We start from the raw sequence: 19,605 nt of genomic DNA, 5'->3' as shown, positions 1-19,605 counted from the left end.
ATTTTTCAGGTGCTTTTTTGACTGGCAGCAGGTTACCCTGCCACGTGTAGTGCTCTTGTAATCCTTATTCTTTATTTTTTATTCTTTATATTGCTACTGCAACAAAGAAGGAGTATGTTGATTTCAGATTTTACCTCTGGAGACTCAGTCTGGATTCCAGGGAGCACAACAAATGAGTAGAACATATCACACAATATTTCCTAACTTCTTTTCAAAAGAGATTTGAAAAAGAAAAATCAAGAAACTATGCCCCATAAACTCAGCACGGGTCAGGATTTAACATTTATTTATTGGAACTGAAGTAACAACCTAATGATCATATCTCAGACTCTCTGGAAAGGACTGTATTCTTCTTTCAGACACAAATATAATTGGACCCAGGTACCACAAAGTCTCAATAGGATCTTAAATTGAACTTAGATTCCTGAATGTTTCTCTTGCCTGTTTCTACAGAATAGCATTGGAGCATTTTGCACTTATATATAGGAGAGGCTATTATATAAGAGATTTTATGAAGCTCTGCAACACCCAGAACCACACTGATAGCTGCTTCTTTGTGGTTAATGGGAAAAAAATCAACTTTGACTCAGAAATCACCTTAGAACTTATGGCTCTGAGTTCCACAGCTTGTGTAATTTCAGTAAGCTACAAAGAGAAAGTGGGATGATTACCACTGTACTTTTTGCTTAACTTGGGAGCTTGATGCATTTCTTTGTGCCTATGATATTTCTTAACTATTTCTAAAAACAGGATTTTATGAATACTTTAGGACAATCAGCTCATATTCTGGATGTTTCTTCAGTAAAGTGTTCATCTATGCCACATTACAAACCACATGTGACATTTTCCGGTGTCCAAACTGATTTACACGTTTTAAACCTTCTGATTTTCTATGAAGCTTTGCCTTCCCCTAGACCAAACATTTATGATGTTGGGATTCACGGCCTTTAGGAACCCAGCTGTGGGGACGGCTGGTGCACAGCCCATACATGCACCAGGACCTGGAAGCTCAGCAACACCCTGGGGTTGGCTGCTTTTGACTTTAAAAATTACAGACCATAACTTCTATGCAGTCTTGGAGGAGCCAGCTTAAAATCAAAACAAATGAAGCAAAGCAAGAGTAATGCTTATCTGAGAGATAAATGAGCAGAAGCTTTGTCTGCACCGTGGTACTTCAGCAGAGCTTTGATTGTACAAGTACTTACAGGGACCATCTGACATAATTATACTAGTGGCAATGTCATACTGTCACAGCTGGAAAACACCTCACAGTAATGCATAAACCTGTATGCAAGAAAAAGACGAACAGGGAGAACGATAAAGAGTTATTGCTAGAGTACGATATATAGTCATGCCCCCAAAACCCAGCCTTACCTACAGAATATCAGTGTGGAAGAAATATTTGACCAGGTGCCCTTAAGGCAAAAGAGCTCTTGTCAAGTTGGATCTAGTGTTGGCGTTAATATGATATTTCAAAATGGTGACTCAGTCCCTGGACCAAAATGTTAGTCCTTCAAAGCTGAAATTTTGTATTGGGGCTATTCAAAGCACTGGCTCCTTGGGTTGTTTTTAATGCTTCCTTACTTTTCCTTTCCAAAAATACGCAATTCCATTCTCTGTTATGAATTAAACATGATTAAATTTGTGTTTTGGAAAATGCATTTTGAATGACTGCAAGAAAGGCAAGAATAATGGGAAGTCAAGGGTTATGTAAGTGTTCAGCAACACACATTCCTTGTAGTTCAAACCAGTGGAATTAGTGTATTTTCAAGCTTAGTAAGGGAGGCCATTTATATTTGATCTGAGACCATTTAGGCTTCCTTTGCATTTAAAAAAAAAAAAGGCAAATTATATTTTATAAGAGTTTTTTCAAGGTTATTAATGGCTAAATCTGCCTTAACATTCAATAAAGGTGATGGATTTCAATTAGTAAATGGATCTAATACAGTTTTATGGTAAACAGCTTTGACTGCAGTATAAAAAAATGGTAAATCAATTTTAATTACAGTGGTCAGATCTGCTAACAGGACAGCTCAGAACCACATGGTATTGTCCTACCAGTGTGGAAAGTAATCTTTGGATGCATGCGTGTTCCAACTTAGGAGGAAAAAAAAACAGAGAGACGAATTGAAAGACATGTGAATCTGAAGATCTAGGTCTTATTAGTGATTTTTCAGGGACGTGATCAAATAACACCCCCCAGAACTCTTTATTGGTTTGCTTATCGTCTTCTTTTTCCATATCAAAACCTGTACTAACATCCTGTTAACCCCCTGATTAAGAGTTACACTTCACCAGACAGTTTCAATACATCCAGTTGAGGAGACAGAGCATTTTACTTAACTTGCTTTCTCTTTACTGACGCAGATGGGTTACAGGAGAATGGGAGCCTTGCAGCAAAAGTTGTGGGAAAACAGGATACCAAGTGCGATCTGTCCGATGCATCCAGCCCCTGCACGACAACACAAATCGGTCTGTTCATACCAAGTACTGCAACAATGATCGTCCAGAAGGCAGGAGGCCTTGCAACCGGGAGCTTTGTCCAGCACAGTGGAGAATAGGGTCCTGGTCACAGGTCAGTTTCTTTCTGGGGGCCTCAAGCAACTGATTTCTTATGAGAAAATCATGGAGAGTTTGTTCTGTGCTTTCTATTCCAGTGCTTTTTAAGGTGATAAACTAACACCCACACAGAGGGTCTTACACTGTTACTAATGTGATGGAAGGTGAGTTGGATGGAGAGATGGTGGCAGTGAACTGCCCAGTGAAGCCATCCTGCCATGATGATGGATGATTCAGACCCTGTGAAGCCACCTCTCGCCATAGATGATGTCAGAGTCGGGAAAGCTGACTTCTGCCAGCTCTTTATTCTGCTCACAGTTGTTTACCTGCTGACTTAGCTGCAAGAAGGGCAATTAATTCTTTTGTCATTGTTTTATTGTCTTTCAAGTAACGAAGACATCGAAGTTTTCAGTTACTGTGGTTAAGGGCAGCTAAGAAAGTTAGGCACCAAGTTCATGGAGTTCAAAAGGTGCAAGCATCTTTGATGAAAAGGCCTTCGGAAGATTTAACTGCTCAGTCTCGTAAAGTTCTTTCCATAAGCCAAAGGACAGAGTTTTTTTAACGTAGTTTCCTAAGGAAACACAGGACAACTATTCACAGAGTAACGTCTCCTCTACCTTTTTTTTGTTTGCCACTACTATGGGCAAAACAGGATCCTGTCATTCCTGTAACAAGTGTCAGGAGCTGGGCATTTTGTGCTTTTCATTGCTGGCTCTTCGACACACTCCTCGTGTAAGCAAGGAAAGTAATACCACTGTGCACAGACTCTTTCTTGCTGCAGTGTTTAGTAGAGTAATAAGAAGCTTCATTTATTCATATGCACAAACCTTTGCAGTTATCTAATGGCAGGAAATGTGAGTACAATATTATAACATTAAATTATTCTTATAATTCTGACACATTGGATCTTTGCATTTCATCTCAGTATTTCCCCATTAAATTGTTCTAAAAATATGGCTCTATATGTAGACACAACATTTCATTTTGGAACCATGCCATTTTTGCAATTTTTGTCCTCCCTAGGTTTAATAGGTGTCACAAGGAATGCTATCCCTGGCGCACATTATGAATAGATGCTTCACATTTGCAGTTGTTTCTATACTTGTATGCCCCAAAAAGCAGTGGCACCGCCTCTTGTTTAGCTACTGAAGGTACTGCTCTGGTTCAAATACTGTACCATGTCAGCTCAAAGCAAGTGCACTGGTTTAAAATTTAAAAAATAATTTCTAACCTATTGTTTTCAAAGGGTGACTCAGAGTCTAACTGGTGCATATCCTTTCAGTGTTCCGTCAGCTGTGGAAATGGCACACAGGATCGCCCCGTCCTGTGCCGGACCAGGGACAATGCTATCGGCCTTTGCAAAGAAGCCAAACCAGAGACCGTAAGGATTTGCAGACTACCTCCGTGTCCAAGTAAGTGTTTGACTTTTCTAGCATATATTACTCACTGAAAATAAATAAAGTTGACTGCATTTATTTGGATGCACTTCTGACAGGCAAACTACTTAATGCTAATATTGATCTTTCTTTTTCCTCCATTCAAGGAAATGTTTCCGATCCTTCCAAGAAAACCTACATGATACAATGGCTGTCGAGACCTGATCCAGACTATCCCATCCAGAAAATATCTTCAAGTAAAAGACCCATTTATAACTCTGCCTTTGCCCTTAAATGCATGCCACATCGAATGTGGACTTTGCCTTTTGCTCTTTTCTTCTCTCTATGCGGAAAATTCCCTTGACTTTGCCAAGTTTAAATCTTGGGCTGAATCTTTTTTTCACACCAGGCACTTGGTGCTCGGTGTCTTTCTTCTCTGGAGCTTGTGTAGCACTGGTGGTGGAGGTCTTGAAGTGTTGGATGTGTGAAGTTGGATCTCCACAGTATGTTGCAGTCCTCTGAAGGGAAGCTGGGATCAGTTTGCTTGTTGCTTGGTGATGGTGAAAAAAGGCTCTTACTGGTTCATGATGTTCAGTTTGATAGCAAAACTGAGAACTTATTGTGAATGTGATCACATCACAATAATGACACCTTGTAGTGCTAAAGTTCTCCTTTATCTGAAGACCCTAAATCTCATAACTCTAGTTTCAGTTTTCTGACAGGGTAGGCTATTGAATGAAGGAACTTATCCATTCCATTTTCCTTTGTGGTGCTGTTGCTTTACTCACCCTTGCTGCTCATTTTTTATTCCTGACCCTACCATTTGTGTTTGTGGCCTGTGGGAGGGCTCACTGACACCAGACGCTCAGTTTCTGTCGGTACCTGAAGTGCTGCTATGACACTGTCTGCTCTCGCCAAACTCCTGTTGGTGGTTCGAAATATTTTTCCTTGTGAAAAGCTGCATCCATTTTCCCATCACACAATTTTTGCCAGTTTTGTTTACTTTCGCTTTAGAAACAAAAACAAAGGCAAAATGGGCATGGTCCATGTTGAAGGTTGTGTGGTGGTTCTGTTTACTTGGTTGAGGCAATATGACATTTCATTGACTACGATGTCTCCAGCTGCTCGGCGAGGAGCTGTTTATACTCATTACATCTTTGGTCTTTTTTCACCATGTGCATGTCTGACTTGACTGGTATGGTTTGTGCGTGTGTGTGTGTGCGTGTGTGTGTGTGCTCTATAGAAGTGTCAACTGGCAAACATAACAGTGTGAACTACTACAGAATTACCTCAATTTTTATTGCTTTTTTTTGCTTAGAAGAAGAATTTTAGAAAAATGCCTTAATGTTGAAATGTAAATGGCATTAATTTACCAGATCCAGCTTTAAATATAAACAGTACACTGGTACCTTGAGTTAATCTTCATATGGAGTGTTTTTACTTGAACGATAACTATTACAAGGCAGTAAATTTAATCCGAGGTTAATTTGCACAGTGCATATCCATACCTTCATAAAGACAGGGTTGTTACCTGACTTACTGAAATCTAACTGGCATTGTTGCTTCACCGTACGTGTTTGTGTTGAGGATTTGGAATTCACAACTCATAAAACTGTTTGTGACAGTCAGTAACAATAGTAGAAACGTATCGGTTTTAAACCTGCAGTCTTGGAGCAAATTACTACCTTATTGCATTGATCATGTTCTTTACAAAAGTGGCATTTTTGAATCTTTGGATCTTCAACAGTGTAGCACTTCAAACTTGTCATTATCATGTGATCACATATTTAAATTTTGCTGTTAATATGATAATTTCTTGAAACATGTTAACAATCTACATGACAAGGTGAAAAAGCAAAGACACGTATCTGGCACTGAATACTGTTATGTAAAATAATTGATGTTTAACTGTATAAATATATTCATGACTGTTACCTTTAAATAGACAATGTTTAGTGATGTTTCAAGAGATGGGTGGCTATAGAGAATGGTGCAATAAGGTATCTGGGCATTGTGCACTATGTCTATATGCACTTTGGTTTATCAGGGATATTTTATTAGTGTTTTGTATGTATTTAACATAATATTAAAGATGTGCCAATTCAGTTTGCTTTTCAATATTTTTTATGAGACTAATGTGTACCAAAGTGACTGTGAAACTGATTTATTTTTTTCTTACTGATGTTTTGAAGATATACTTCCAGTCTGTCATGCATACTGCAAGTAAAAATAAATAAAAGTTCAGCAAATCTGGATATTTTGGTTTGGATACAAGATTAAATTTTCATTCTGACATTCACAAGATACAAAGTTTATTTACATAACTTATCAGATGTCATTAAGCGTATTATTTCATGCAGATTTATTTTCATGCATTTTTAAGATGACATTACAGACTTTGACAGAAAAAAGGCATTTTTCTAAAGGTGTTTTTAGTGATTCTAGCAAAGCCAGGAACAGATCTGCCTTGTTGAAGCTACATTTAAGTGTTACGCTTGTTGACTTTTATTTTGCAAGCCATTTAGAGGAGCTTGCATTAAAGTGATGCAACACAAGGCAAAATGTTCAAAGGGGATTCTACATGGTATGTAAAAAATATGTAAAGCTGTATAGGCACATGCAGTCCTTTGTATAGCATTACGCCTGCGGATACTAACAGTTCCAGTTCTTAAAGGCTGGTCTGAAAACATGTCCAAAACCAAAATACTATTCTTAGGTTCCTAAGGAAGGAGTTGTTTTCCTTTTCCAGCAGCCTCAGTTTAGCATTTGAAAACTGTGAAAATGAATTGATGCATTTGAAAACAATAATAAGAACTGTTTTTCTGCAACAAATGCAACAATTAGGGCATAAATACAATGCAAGAAAGGTGTTTCACCTTTGTCAGTCATTGGTAGAATTTTAAAGCAGCAGCAATAATTCTTAGTTTATTTTAGACTGATATGTTTGCCAATTAAACACCTATAATGCCCTATTTTGTTAACTGAGGATGAGTGAAGAGGCGACACCTACACTTTCTGAGCTCACTTGGTATCTCTGAATCTGCTCTGGTTTTCTACTTTGCTGTAAGGTTGCTGACAGGGTAAGTCAGTATTCCTAGCAGGATGGCAAAAAGCGAGCTCCAGGAACGCGCTGTGTGATCACATGTGCTCTGAGTACAGGCGGGTAATTGGAGTTACTCATCTTTTACTGTAAGAGTAGGTGGAGATGTAGGAAGAGTAAGGAGAGAGGCAGAAGTGATTTCATCTGCCTCAGCACTGTGGTCACAGAGAAAATATTTTGTTACCAATTTTGCCAAGTGTTGGTCCGTCTGCCTTTCTCCTTGGCACTCTCCTCTCCTGCAAGCCCTCTGATTCCTCTTGCTTCCAGCCTGGGCTGCATGTTGGGAATTTTACTTCCCTGCAGCTCCCGGTACTTCCTGGCTCCATCACTTCACCCTTGAGACACAGGAGGCATGGGGCTTGTCTGTGGGACGGAGGACAGGGAGCTTCTCTCAAAGGAGCCCGCTAAGCCTTTGCCATCCATCCACCACCAGTTCAGACAGTCTTCACATCCTCTGAGCAGAAATCATGTGGGCTTGAGTCAGCTCTGAGTAGACTTCAGTCAGTGCCTCTTAGACAATCCAATGGTGTGATCTGTTCCACTTCAGCACCCTAGCCTACATCACGCCACCTACGGTTCAGCAAGATCAGGATCTGGCATGATACCTGTTATGTAATGCGCGTTGACATATCAGGTGTTGACAGCTCAGAACCCATACGTTGTCATTCTTTCCCTTTTGTATGTTTATTTTTTATTTTTTACTCAGGGAAACAAAAAATGACTTTTTTTTATGAGTCTCTCAGTCATTAATGGACTGGCTTGGCTCCATCTCACTGGAGGTTGTTGGCCTAAAAATACCAGCGCTGTTCGAGGAGGAGGAGAAAAGCCTTATGCTAAATGTGCCACTTCTTTTTCAAGCAAGGGACATGCTCAGGCAATGCTGCCTCTTTCAGAACCGGGCTACCTGGAAGAAAAATTGCTCCAGTGGGAAATGTATTAATTCTGAGAGTTACGTGGTTCACATAGAAATAGGACTTAACTTTCTCAAAGCAGTCGAGATAGACATGAATTCCCCCTGACTTTGGTTAGTCACTGCTAGATTGCATAAAAACATTACACAGTGCAAAGGAAAAAAGTAAAAATAAAAAATTCTTAATAAAAACCTTGGTGACAGTCTCCAGGGTAGCACTTGCAGAATGCAAAGCCAAAACTTAGTGTTCAGGTCAGTCAGCATGGATTGGGCCAGTCCACAGAGTTTAGATCAGGTTTTGCTTTCCTACAAGCGAGTCAAGTTTTAGGTTTAGCCTTAAGTCTGCTTCTGCTGCTAGAAGGTTCAGTTGCCAGTTTCCCATCCCACGTTAAAATAGCAAATCCTCAGCCCACTGCCAAAGCCTCAGCTGTGTTTCTTTTTCTGATTAACGTGAAGATGCTCTTTATTTATCTGTTCCCTTTTTCTCTTTCAGAAGATCATTGTCAAGGAGACAAGTCAATGTTTTGTCGCATGGAAGTTCTCTCTCGGTACTGTTCAATTCCCGGTTACAATAAGCTCTGTTGCAAGTCCTGTAATATGTACAACAACCTAACCGAGGAAGGCAATGCAACCAAATCTAACATAAATAAGAATAATGTCATTGAGGAGGAGTTCCTGACAACCCTCAGCCCTCTCACGGGAGTTTCCACCACACAGCCTGCCACCAGCCCTCCTCGTGTTTCTAAACCACACGTGCCTCCTTCCAATGCAACCGAGGAGCACCCAGAAATTAATGCGGTGGACGTTCCCTATAAAATCGATGGGCTGGACAACGAAGTGTCACAGCACAACATCATTACACGGAGGAGGATACCTTATGAAAGGACAAGGAATCAAAGAATCCAGGAGCTGATCGCTGAGAAAAGGAAAAAAGAGACTCTTAGAAAGACAAACTAAAATGGAAATATGGCACAAACAGCATTTTTCTCTTATAGAGATGTTACCAACATCATAGGATTGCCCATGTCGTAGAGACTACAAATGGGGAAAAATCAAAGTGGTGCTATGGCAGAGATGCCAAATGCTAAAGCCTACTATACATGGAAACGACAGATTGTTTTGTAAGTGCTAATCTGAACACTTTGACAGCTAGGTTTTCAGGGTACAGCAGAGTATTAGTGCAATATCATTACAGCGTTTCACTGAATCCAAACAAACCTTAAGACGTAAGCCAGGTTAGCAGTTGTGTTTTTTTTTGTTTATGGGCTCGTTTAAGTCTACTAAGCCCATGTAAAACTGCTTGGGAATAGCAATGGAAGTTAACACTTATGATGGAGGAAAATTGTCCCAAGACACTAAAGATCCCATTAATACCGACAAGCAGGTGGTCAGCAATCCTGTGATGCTTCTGTGCATTGCATAAAGCCAGGCACTAACTCAGCCCCCGGTTCAGGAAGGTACCTGAGGACGTGCCAGCCCCAGGTTAGCTGCCTTTAGGTGAGCTGCTCCCGTGGCTACAGCCAGGCATGTGCTCACGTAGCTTTCTTAACCGGGACTGCGTAAGAAAATATATAGAAAATTCTGTAGCCGTATATTTATGTGTAAATTAAAAACTGACAACCAGTAGTTTACATATTTCCATAAGCAATTTTAAAGGATTCTCCCAAACATTCGAACATGTGCAAGACATTTAGCATTAGGGTAGGTCCGGCCAACTTGGACTGACGACAGCCTAGTCTTTCTGTTTACAAGTATCCATTCATGTAACGCAACAGCCTCAGTGATCTTCCTTGGTTGGTGCTTTTTTTGTGGTCTGATATTTTTTTCTACCCACATGCTGGTTAAGTTAAAGATGACTGGATTCTTGTTGCCTTTTCTTTGGTGCTTTGTTAGGAAAACTTTTTTTTTTTTTTTCTCCCATAGGACAAGGTTATTTTGGAGGAAATCATAATTTTCTTCCTTTCCATAGGACAGCTTTATTGGCACAGAAGTGAACAACTGTTCCCTGTGCCCCTACAGCGACACGTACACCCCTCCACACACACGGTACCAGGTCTGCTAGAAATGTGTAACCTGACAACCCTTTGAGTACTTCCTTTCCCCTCAGGGTCATCATGGTTTTCATCGGTCATTTCAAATTCCTGGTTGGAGATCAGAAGACAAATTCAGATCAGCTGTTTGGTTTGGGGATTGTTCTGTGCTTGAGGCCTTGGGCAATGGGGAGGTCAGTAAGACCCAGCCTGCAGCACCCAATGTCAGAATTATTTCTGCCATCCCAACAAAATGGCAAGTGAGTAAATCAGGCACTGAAGGCTTTATCCAGAGCCTGTGGAGAGCAGTAGAAAAGCTGCTGCCGGTTGAGGTGTGGGTTTAGCAGGGCTGTTCTTGTACCGGGACTCTGGACGTAGGTGAGGAAATTGCCCTTTCTCCCCCCCAAGCTCTGGAAACTCTCCCAGGAGCGTGGCACAGGCTGGCAGCATGCTCTGGTGGCCTTCCTTCTGCAGGTGGCATCTGAGCTGTTTTTCTCCTGTCTCCTGGCTTGGACTCTTTCATTTCTTTCCTCTTTGCTGGTCAGCTTTCTGCAGAGCCCAGGACTTCCCTGAAATCCTCCTGTTACCACTCAGTAGGTCTGCTTCAGATTTTCCAGTCCGAGAGGAAGATCTCATCCTCCGGCTATCGCATTAGCTGGAGCTGTTTGGAGTTTGAAGCAGAGCCAACTAGAAGCCTGTACACAGTCACACGGACATTGGGCATGTGCCAAATTTCCAGCAACGGGTAAGCTCTCCCGTGGCCTGGATGCTGTCAAAAAAGCTTCAGAAATACTGAAAGGTGAAAACCACACGTGGCTTCCTGCGACCCCACCGGGGCAGCCCTCCTGCCCTGCGCACCCCAGCTGAGCAGGATGCCCGATTTCCTCTTCAAAATGTGACAAAACAACAAAACTCGTGCAGCTGCTCCTGCTGGAAAGGGCCGAGAGCTTGCAGGAAAAGCAGTCCTCGCAGCACTGAAATGGCCTGAACTGTCGCCAGAAGCGTTTGAAGGACAAGAGTCTGGTTTAAGAAAAGGGCCTGACGGAGGTGGTAGCCGAGGCAGAGAAGGAAGGTTTTCAGCTGGCGTGACGGCATCAAGAGTCCCTTCTTGAGAGGACTGTGGTGGTACGTTCGGGTGAGTGAGTGGGAGCCGCTCAGATGGCGTAGGGATGGGAGTGAAGGCCGGGAAGCACAACGGGACGGATAAAAGCCCAGAGCACCAGCAAACATCTCCTGGGCCAAGCAGACGTGGCTGCAGCTGTGATGGCAGCAGCCGGCCAAGCTGCAGGGGGGAGCAGCCGCCCCCAGCCTCGGAGCTGGCTTGGTTTCCATGCCAGTGCTGCAGCAAGCTGCTCCAGCGGCCCCCAGGAAGATGCTGCCGACAGAGAGAGCAAGTTTCTGTAACAGCGTAGGGTCAGGTCACATCGGTGTAAAACAGCAATGTAGTAACAATGTGCACTGAAGGGGAAAAAAAAAACACCGTGCTATTTATAAGCAAGGAAGACGTGTCTAAAACAACATCGTTCCAGCGGCTGTGCCACAGGAGGAGCAGGCTGTAGTTGGGCTCACAGCCCGTAGTCATAGTGAGCAGTTCTTGCTTTTCATACTTCGTTTACACAGACGTGGTCAGTGTAGAACTCATCTCTTCCCCTTCGAGTTGTTATCCTGTTTTTAGATCTGTGAACAATAAGAACAACACCAAAAAAAGCCAAGCTTTGTCATAGCCTAGAAGTATTTCCAAGCATATGATAAATTTAGGAAAAAGCCCTGCCAAACCCAAGGACAGAGAGGGGCTGGGGCTTGGAGTTATGCAGGTGGTGAGGTAGAAGTTTGCTCCCTGGTTGGTTCCTGTTTTACTCTCTGGGCCTTCGTGGAGACCCGTATCTCTGGCCTGCAGAAGCCTGAGGTAACACATCTAATGGCTTCTGGTCTTCCTTAGCATCAGGGACAGGCTTAGTCGACCAGGCAATGTGAAGAAATGCCATGTGAGGAGGTGCCCACAGCTCAAACGCCATCTCACAAATGCCTCTTCTCTCCAAAAAGCTTTTAAGTTGCATCCCAATAGAGAGTGGGGCAGGATTTTTTTTTGGTGTTGCTTCAAGTGACCTTTCTGCACACAGCATGAGCAAAGGCCCGTTCCAGTGCAGTGACCCAACCTTCAAAAGGGATTCAGTGGTTCTGTGCTGAGCATTTCCAGCTGTGTCCCCCGGTGAGCAGGGCTGGGCAAGGTCAGCACCACCACGCGAGGGCTGATGCTCAGGGATTTGTTCTCGTGCGGCACAGACACCCTGGCTGGACTTGCAAAGCTGGTTCAAAGTTCAGGAACTTGACTGCTTTGCTTTTTCTCCAGAGTGAGTCAGTTCTCAATCAAACAGACCAAAAGCATTTTTCCAGATAAGGTGGAAACTTCTGCTGCGTTTTGGATCTGGTGTGGTGCTACGCTCCATCTGGTGCTCGTTAGGGACCTGATGCAATGCTTGGTGAGATCTGCATTTGGGACGGGCTTGCTCCTTCTTCAGTCTCACCTTTTTAGGGGTTTAGTTTGATTTATTTCTTCCTATTTTTAATTCTACTGAATATTTTTCTTGCTGCTTTTTGGGGAACACTGAAATGACATTTGAAGGAGCAGTTTCGGTCTAGATTGCCCAGACACAGACTGGCCCATCTCCTTCTGGAGCAGAGGCACCAGCTGCCTTCTCTTTACAGTCTAGCTGTACGAGGAAAAAAAGTCTCCATACCTGGAAAGGTGCCTTCTTTTCAAGCTCACCTGCATATCTCAGAAGATGTGTTTTCAGCAAGTGCCTTTGATGGTGGTTTCCTAAGAACATACATCACACTTGTACTGGAAAACAGAGAGCAGAGCTCTGTCCATAAAGAAAAAGCAGCACAGGGCAATAGGTTGGGTGAGCAGATGCTTGTTCCTTGTTACCTGGTGGGAATTTTGGTCATTTATTGGTTGAACTTTGACAGCTGTATCCTTTTTTTGACAGGGCTGTAATTGGGCAAGAGCATCATCAGCGCATGTCTCCTTTAACCGTTTTGCTGTTGCCCAAGTACCGCATTTTGAGACATAATGAGCAGAATAGTAATTTAATTTAACGTAATCCCCAGAAACTAAAGAGAGCAGATTTAGAAGTAAGCTGGTTTATGTTCCTGCAGAGGCTGTCTCAGAGCTCTGAGAGCTAAAACAAATGTACTCCCATTAAGCAATGCGTTTTGTGATGTCTGTTCATCTAACCTTACAAAAACACAGCTCTCTTATTTTTTCTATTTGTCTAAGCGTAAAACACAAGTGTCAGCCCCTCATCAAAAAAAAAAAAAAAAAAAAAAAAAAAAAAAGATCTCAAACCAATTCATGTTCCTTTGGTTCCAATTGACTGCCATTTTTCCACCAACATGCCTTAAAGATTTCTGTAATCTATTATGAATGCATCACTTTTTATATTCATATATCCATTCAGTATTTAGAACCTCACAACATCTCCATAGAATGCTTTCAGATATTTTGAGAATTTTATAAATGGTGCTTTACCAGTACTCAAAGGGTTTTATGTTTTATTTTAGTACGTAATGCATTTAATGTCTTATTTACTCACCTACAATGCACAGTATTAGCTATGTTCATCTGAATATCTATATGCAACTTCCATTCACTTACATATGCCTTAACAGCAATTGCAATAAATAGCCATTTCTTGTATATTAAAAATGTATATACAAATTAGAATCTTTAATTTTATAATTTATTAAATTCAAATGTCCGTGTCCTTTTGCAAAGTGTTTGACTTTTCCCTGTGCTTTTTTTTTTGACTGAAGTTACACTGTGCAGAGATGCTGGGGAAGGAGGAGCTGGCATCTTTAAACTCAAAACCAATTCAATTTTTAAAACTTTATCTTAATGAATTGGCATTGGGATTGGGATTGGGATTGGGATTGGGATTGGGATATACTTGCTGCCGAAGTTCTATTTCCTTGTTACAATGTCCATTATCCAGGACCAAATATTATGAATTTACTGGACTGAAACCTCAGCTGATCACTGCATGGGAATTAACCAAACTTACTTAAGCCTGCTTGAGGCTCTCATGTTTTACATCCTGCTGAAATCCATCCTGGTCCATGTATCATCATCTTAAATGCTCAGCTACTTGGGCTTCCACTTGGCACTGATGACCAAATTTTGCTTTGCAAGTCCTATTGATAAAATAATTGCTCCTTTCCACAACATTTTTTTGCCTACATTTTCCTGCCATACCCTGCAATCTCATAGCCAGCTTTCCTTTAAAGCATAATTGAATTTCTTCCACCTAATTGAATTTTGTTGCTTGAGGATTTGAAAGTTCCCTGCTTGCCTTGATTATTCAGTTAGCACCATGCCGTGCATTGAAGTCCAACATGTTCTTTAATCAGGTAACGGGCCACCTCAGCATTTTCAATTCAGAAAAAAGGCATTAATTTATTGAAATGCCATGGTAAAACAGACCAGACAAAACACGGGTTTCATTTCATGTGACAATTCACATAGTATCTAATTTATAGCTGTGACAAGGGCTATATTTAATTGGCTCTTGGTTTCCCTCAAAATCTTTATGCAGCTGGGGTTATTGAGTCACCAAGACAGCTGCCAGAGGAAAAGCAACCTCTGGACCCAGGGGAAAAGCAGCCTCTGGTCCCAGAGGGCAGGGAGCAGGGCTCGCCGTGCCTGCAGCCGGCTGGCAGCAGAGGGGGGCTGCTCTGGTACAAGAAGCTGCCTTAAATCCATGCCCCAGACACAAAAAGCACCCAGTGGGTTTCAGACACATCCAACAGTCCTCCCTCCCCCTGTGTTTGTGTCTGAAATGCCCGAAGAAGGCAGCCACAGGAAGGCAGGTCTTCCTCTCCTGGCCTGCGTTAACTTTTGAGCCCCTTCGTGTCAGTCCCTCAGGCACAGACCCACCAGCGTTTTCCAGCTGCAGCCTGGGGGCTGCTCCGACCTTTCTCTAGCCCAGGGCATGGGGACGATGCCAAAGGCCTCCTTATCTTGCGGTATTGTTTGCTTTTGCTCCCCTTTCTGTCACATTTGCTGCTGCAGCCAGGCACGGTACCCAGGGCCTGGCTGGGGCCTCTAGGCCTGAACCCATCCTGGGCTATCAAAATGTTTTCAGAAGCAGCTCAGGGAGCAGCAATGGGAGCATTTGCCCCAGGAGAAAGCATTGTGCTCACGTTCCTAAAATCAAGAGGCCCAGTTCTGGTCTTGTTGCAGATAACATAGCCTAGCACTGCAAGGATTCAGAAGCACAAGGGGTTAAACAGCAGCGAATGAATCACGAGCTGGGATTTAGTCACCCAGCTCAGAGCAGAGTGTGCATTAAAGCAGAAAGCTCGCTGGCAGTAGAAGGAGAAGAAACATTACCCTAAGAGAGAGATGCTGAGGGGAGAATTCTCTGTCTTGTTTGCATGGGTGATGTCCATACAAAATCCTACTCCCGCAGCATGCACAAATACCAAATGCCGGTGCGTTGCTTGTTCCTGAACACAAAGCCATGTCTGGCTCCACAAATTCACACAAAAGCAAACCCACCACGTGTGATAAATTACTTCATGGTGTGTGCATACGCTCGTCTTCCTCACAGGCAAGGGGCTCGCTGGCTTGTGCCCAGCAGACAGAGATGCTGCAGCAGGGGGAGGAAGGACAGAAGGGGTGGGCTATGGATAGTGTTGCCCAGCAGAGACCCCCCAAATCTGCTTGCAGTCCCACTAACACCAGGTCGTGGGCAGAGCAAGGAGTCTGTACAGATAAACCAGAGCCTGCCTGAGTAAATATTTGTGTTTTGGACGGACGCGCCACTTGGTGGTGCAGAAGTGAGCAGGGACCTGGGGAGTCCCACAGCTGGCTCCTCTGAGAGCTCTCAGGGAAAAAGAAAAGAAAAAAAAAAAAGAGGCAAAACCAAAAAGCAAAGCAGGAAAGCAGATATTCAGGTTGTTCGCAATTACACCAGGTAGAAAAGAGCTCCTTCAAAGTGCCGTGGCAATCTGACTGCTGTCACACAGCGCCCAGGGTCAGCTCAGGTTTTGCTCTGCTCTTAGGGGTCAAAGCACGGTGCAGAGCCCTTCTGGGGGCTGAATGTCCTCGCTCCCCACCACCACCCTGCCACGATCTCTCTTCATGTGCAGCTTTTCAAACTGAGCAGGGGACCGAAGTGACAGAGGCACTGAACCACATCAATGCACACGCACTCTTAAAAACTCATTTCATCAAGCAGCAAACCAGGGAGGTTTTCAGAGCAGAGGGACCCAAACCCTGCTTGCTTGGAGCTGAGGGCTCACCCCCTCTGGCACAGCATGTATCTACGCTGACCTTCATCCATTTGGGTTCCTTTTCAGAAAGAGGCGAGGTGGGTCAGTAGCTTGGCAAGTTCAGACCCTTTATCTCCACCAGCAAAGCCAAACAGGCTTTAGAAAAGAGCTAGGCAGGTAAAGTTCAATTCTTTAAAAGCTTGGCCAGCAGGAACCAACTCGTTTGCTGCGAGAGGTGACACGATTTGCACGGCTCGCTGCTTTGCTTGGTCCAGCTCTCACAGTGCTGCCGGGGAGTTAGGTCAGCCACTAACTCGGGGCTGGCTTCTTTCAGCCGTGTAAAGACAGGACAGGGTGAGTGGTGAAACGGAAAAAATCCCACCCCAGTCTGTAACAACAGGGGTGAAAAACACGGGTGAGGAATCTCTGCTCCTGCGCAGAGCCCCCCGGGCAGGTACCATGACCTGCGGGCAGCCTCGGCCCCGCCATCATCCCTGGCCACCCTGCTGGGTTCAGCTGGAGGCTGGGCGTGCGTTTCTAAAATCTGAAATGAGGTATGGCAAATTATCCTCCTACAAAGACACAATGCGACCTTCCGCAGAACTGTAATACCATAAATAAAGATTATCTGTAGTTTATCAACTGAATACGCTGGGCTGGATTTCCAGAGGAAGAGGCCAGTGAGCAGCCCCCATGGTTTTGCACATTTGGAGATGTCAAATAGTTAAAGTCAGTCACTGTATCCAGGTGTCCTCACCGGCACCAAGCTCCAGCACCAAGGGCAGCTGGTGCCTGAGGAGAGCTGGGCTGGCAAACCCCTGAAACTGGCACCTCCTCGAAACGTGCTGCAAAGGCTCCCTGGGGTCATTTTCCAAGTTGAACTGAAATCCCAGGGGAACACCTACATTGCTCCGAGACTTTTCTAAGCCTCCCGAAAGGACCGAGCCCGTGTTTCCAGGTGGGTGGAGAGCTCAGTCCCTGCAAACAAGTCTTGTGCTAAATGGCGAGGGGCTGCGATACCAAGTCTGTGCTGCAACCAGTTCCTCGCTTGCAGAAAAGAAAGAAATAATTTCCAGAAAACCTATGTGCATCAATTACAGTGTTTGCACAAACAGCTGCCTCTGGTTACTGTGTGAGCTGCCGTCAAGGCAACAACCGTGGGTGCGACATTTCTAACCTGGCTCCGGCGAGTTAATACGAAAGCAGCCCATTAATGTTTCAAGGGAACGTCTTTGCTGCATACCATAGCTTGCTGCACTGCATGGGAGGTCAACGGGCTGTGGGATATAATTAGAGAACAGAAATCGTCTGGAATCTGGCACAAATCAGGTCAAACTCCTTTCCTTTCTCAAAATTTCAATGACAAAGATGCAAGAAAGCAGCAGTTCTCTGCGCCACAGCGTTCAAGTACTCAGGATTGCTCCTTTGCTGATAATCTGACAAGGTTTCAGCGAAGAGCAGGGGCCGAGGGGTGCCCAGCAGCATTGCTGAGCACCACGAGCCTCCTGGCCACACACGGACACCAGTTTGCCACACCAGGCCAGAGAGGCTTCTACTGTTTTACCTTTTCTGTACGGATTCATAGCCTTGGAAAACATACGGTGATTTTTTTTTTCCCACCCAAATAAATATTCCTTGCCATCGTCCAAAGTAAAAGTTATTTCTGAAGGAGCTTTGGCAACGCTGGAGCCCTGCAGGTGGAGGCTGGGTTAGCAGGCAGTGCTGTGGTGGCTGCAGAGCTGCGCTTTGGCATTGCAAATGCTCTTCCTGAGCACACCCAAGATGGGAACTGATATTTTCTATCCATTCAGGGCTCCCAAAGATGAACTGTTTTGTTTATCCAAACACCAACAAGCTTCAAAAACACTTGAAGGAGACTTACCTGTTCCACCTGTGCAGCTCCCATGGCTGAACTGCTTTAAGACAGGTTTCTCCCAAACTGGAAATGTTTGAAAAGAGCTCACAAGCAGAGCACCAGACAAGAAGAAACACCCCGGCATTTAGATCTCAGACACTCAACCAACCCTTGCAGAACTCACAGCTCCTGTTTTCCCTGGCAGCTTTGGCACCGCTGAAGTTGCTGTTTTCTTTGTTTTCTTTTGCCATTAATCCCATTTGGTTACGGTTTTTGTGCACTCAGGAATGCTGATTCACTGTGCTTACTCGGGGGAGGCTGCAGGAGATGGGGATGGTTTAACCAGAGACACCCCAGAAATGTTGAGAAAAAACCTACAACAGTTTGGGGAGGAGACAAACAAGTGTTCAAAGGTGCATCCTTTTTTTTTTTTTTTTAATTAAAAATTTGAGCAACCACTTGAAGAAAGAGAAAACAGAACGCCTGTGGTTGAGGTAACAGAAGTAAAGCATTGCTGTAAATTATGCATGGATGGTAGTAGCTACTCTTTAATCTGTATCTGGCATTTTTGGTATCACCAAGAAAATACAAAAGATGATGGAGAACAAATCATTTATATGGGGGTTATCTGAGTTATTCCAACAGCAGGGATTTCTATAAATGTGATTTTCCCACAGTAACATCAGTCAGCTGAAGAATCTCTTTACAATAGATGAAAGGGATTTTTATTCCAAAACTGTATTTTTAGCCCAGTTTCATAAGGAAAGATGCCTTACCTAACCCCATTGTTTGAGGATCCTGATCTCTTCCAAGGCTCTCGGGCAGCTCCTTGGAGAAATCTAAGGAAAAAGAGAACTCTAAGCTGTGGTTGTTGCTAAAGCATAACCCCTGCTGATCATTGCTGTTAGCATATTTAGTGCATGAGGGCTGAGGGTCATTCCATCTAACTTCAGCTGTGTGGCATCAGGAATCCCAACAAAACTTCAGCTTGCACACCTTTTATAGTTAAAATCTGGGCGGATAGCTCCAGAGAGCAGGTAATCTCCAGTATGAGCCACACCTGAATGGATGTGAGTCCTTTGAGCTGCTTATTTCTGTCCACCAGAGTGAAAGAAAGCACCTGGATGATGAGTGTAAACTTTGGCAATCAGATCAGCTGCCAAAGCTGATCCAGCCTGAGTGACAGTAACACTGAGAATATTTGCACTAAAAACTAAAACTAAAGCTGGGATTTTCAGTCTAGGATGTCTGCTTTTCTCTCCACCCCTCCCAGCAGCTCAGTGGTGTGGGGAGGACGTCGTGCAGCATGGTCCTTGACAGCAGGAACCGAGGGCAGCATTTGGAAATAGCAGAAGGAAGATTCTGCTGCAAAACTGCAGTTCACCTCCCCACCCACTGTGCAGGAGAGGCTACAAGCAGGATGCTGGGGTTATATAGAGAACCGCAATCAATTCACAGCGTGCTAATAAGCCTGAAAACAAAGGAAACCCCCTGCTGCC

The 19,605-nt window shown here is 43.7% G+C and overlaps 1 protein-coding gene across 2 annotated transcripts in view; it reads left to right on the top strand.

Moving 5' to 3' along the window:
• Positions 1–13,757, top strand: part of ADAMTS2 (ADAM metallopeptidase with thrombospondin type 1 motif 2) — a 178,983-nt gene extending 165,226 nt beyond the window's left edge. For both annotated transcript variants that reach the window (XM_084535586.1, XM_084535587.1), the window contains 4 exons: positions 2,368–2,575; positions 3,842–3,971; positions 4,103–4,192; positions 8,439–13,757. In XM_084535586.1, the coding sequence (XP_084391712.1) occupies positions 2,368–2,575; positions 3,842–3,971; positions 4,103–4,192; positions 8,439–8,902 (892 nt within the window). In that variant the 3' untranslated portion in view covers positions 8,903–13,757. The remainder of the gene's footprint in view (positions 1–2,367; positions 2,576–3,841; positions 3,972–4,102; positions 4,193–8,438) is intronic.
• Positions 13,758–19,605: the final 5,848 nt, after the last annotated feature.

The sequence above is a fragment of the Aythya ferina genome, assembly GCF_964211825.1.
Source record: "Aythya ferina genome assembly, chromosome: 14".
Classification (NCBI taxonomy): Eukaryota; Metazoa; Chordata; class Aves; order Anseriformes; family Anatidae; genus Aythya; species Aythya ferina.
The sequence above is the reverse complement of the archived record's forward strand: the minus strand, read 5'-3'. Positions and strand labels throughout refer to the sequence as shown.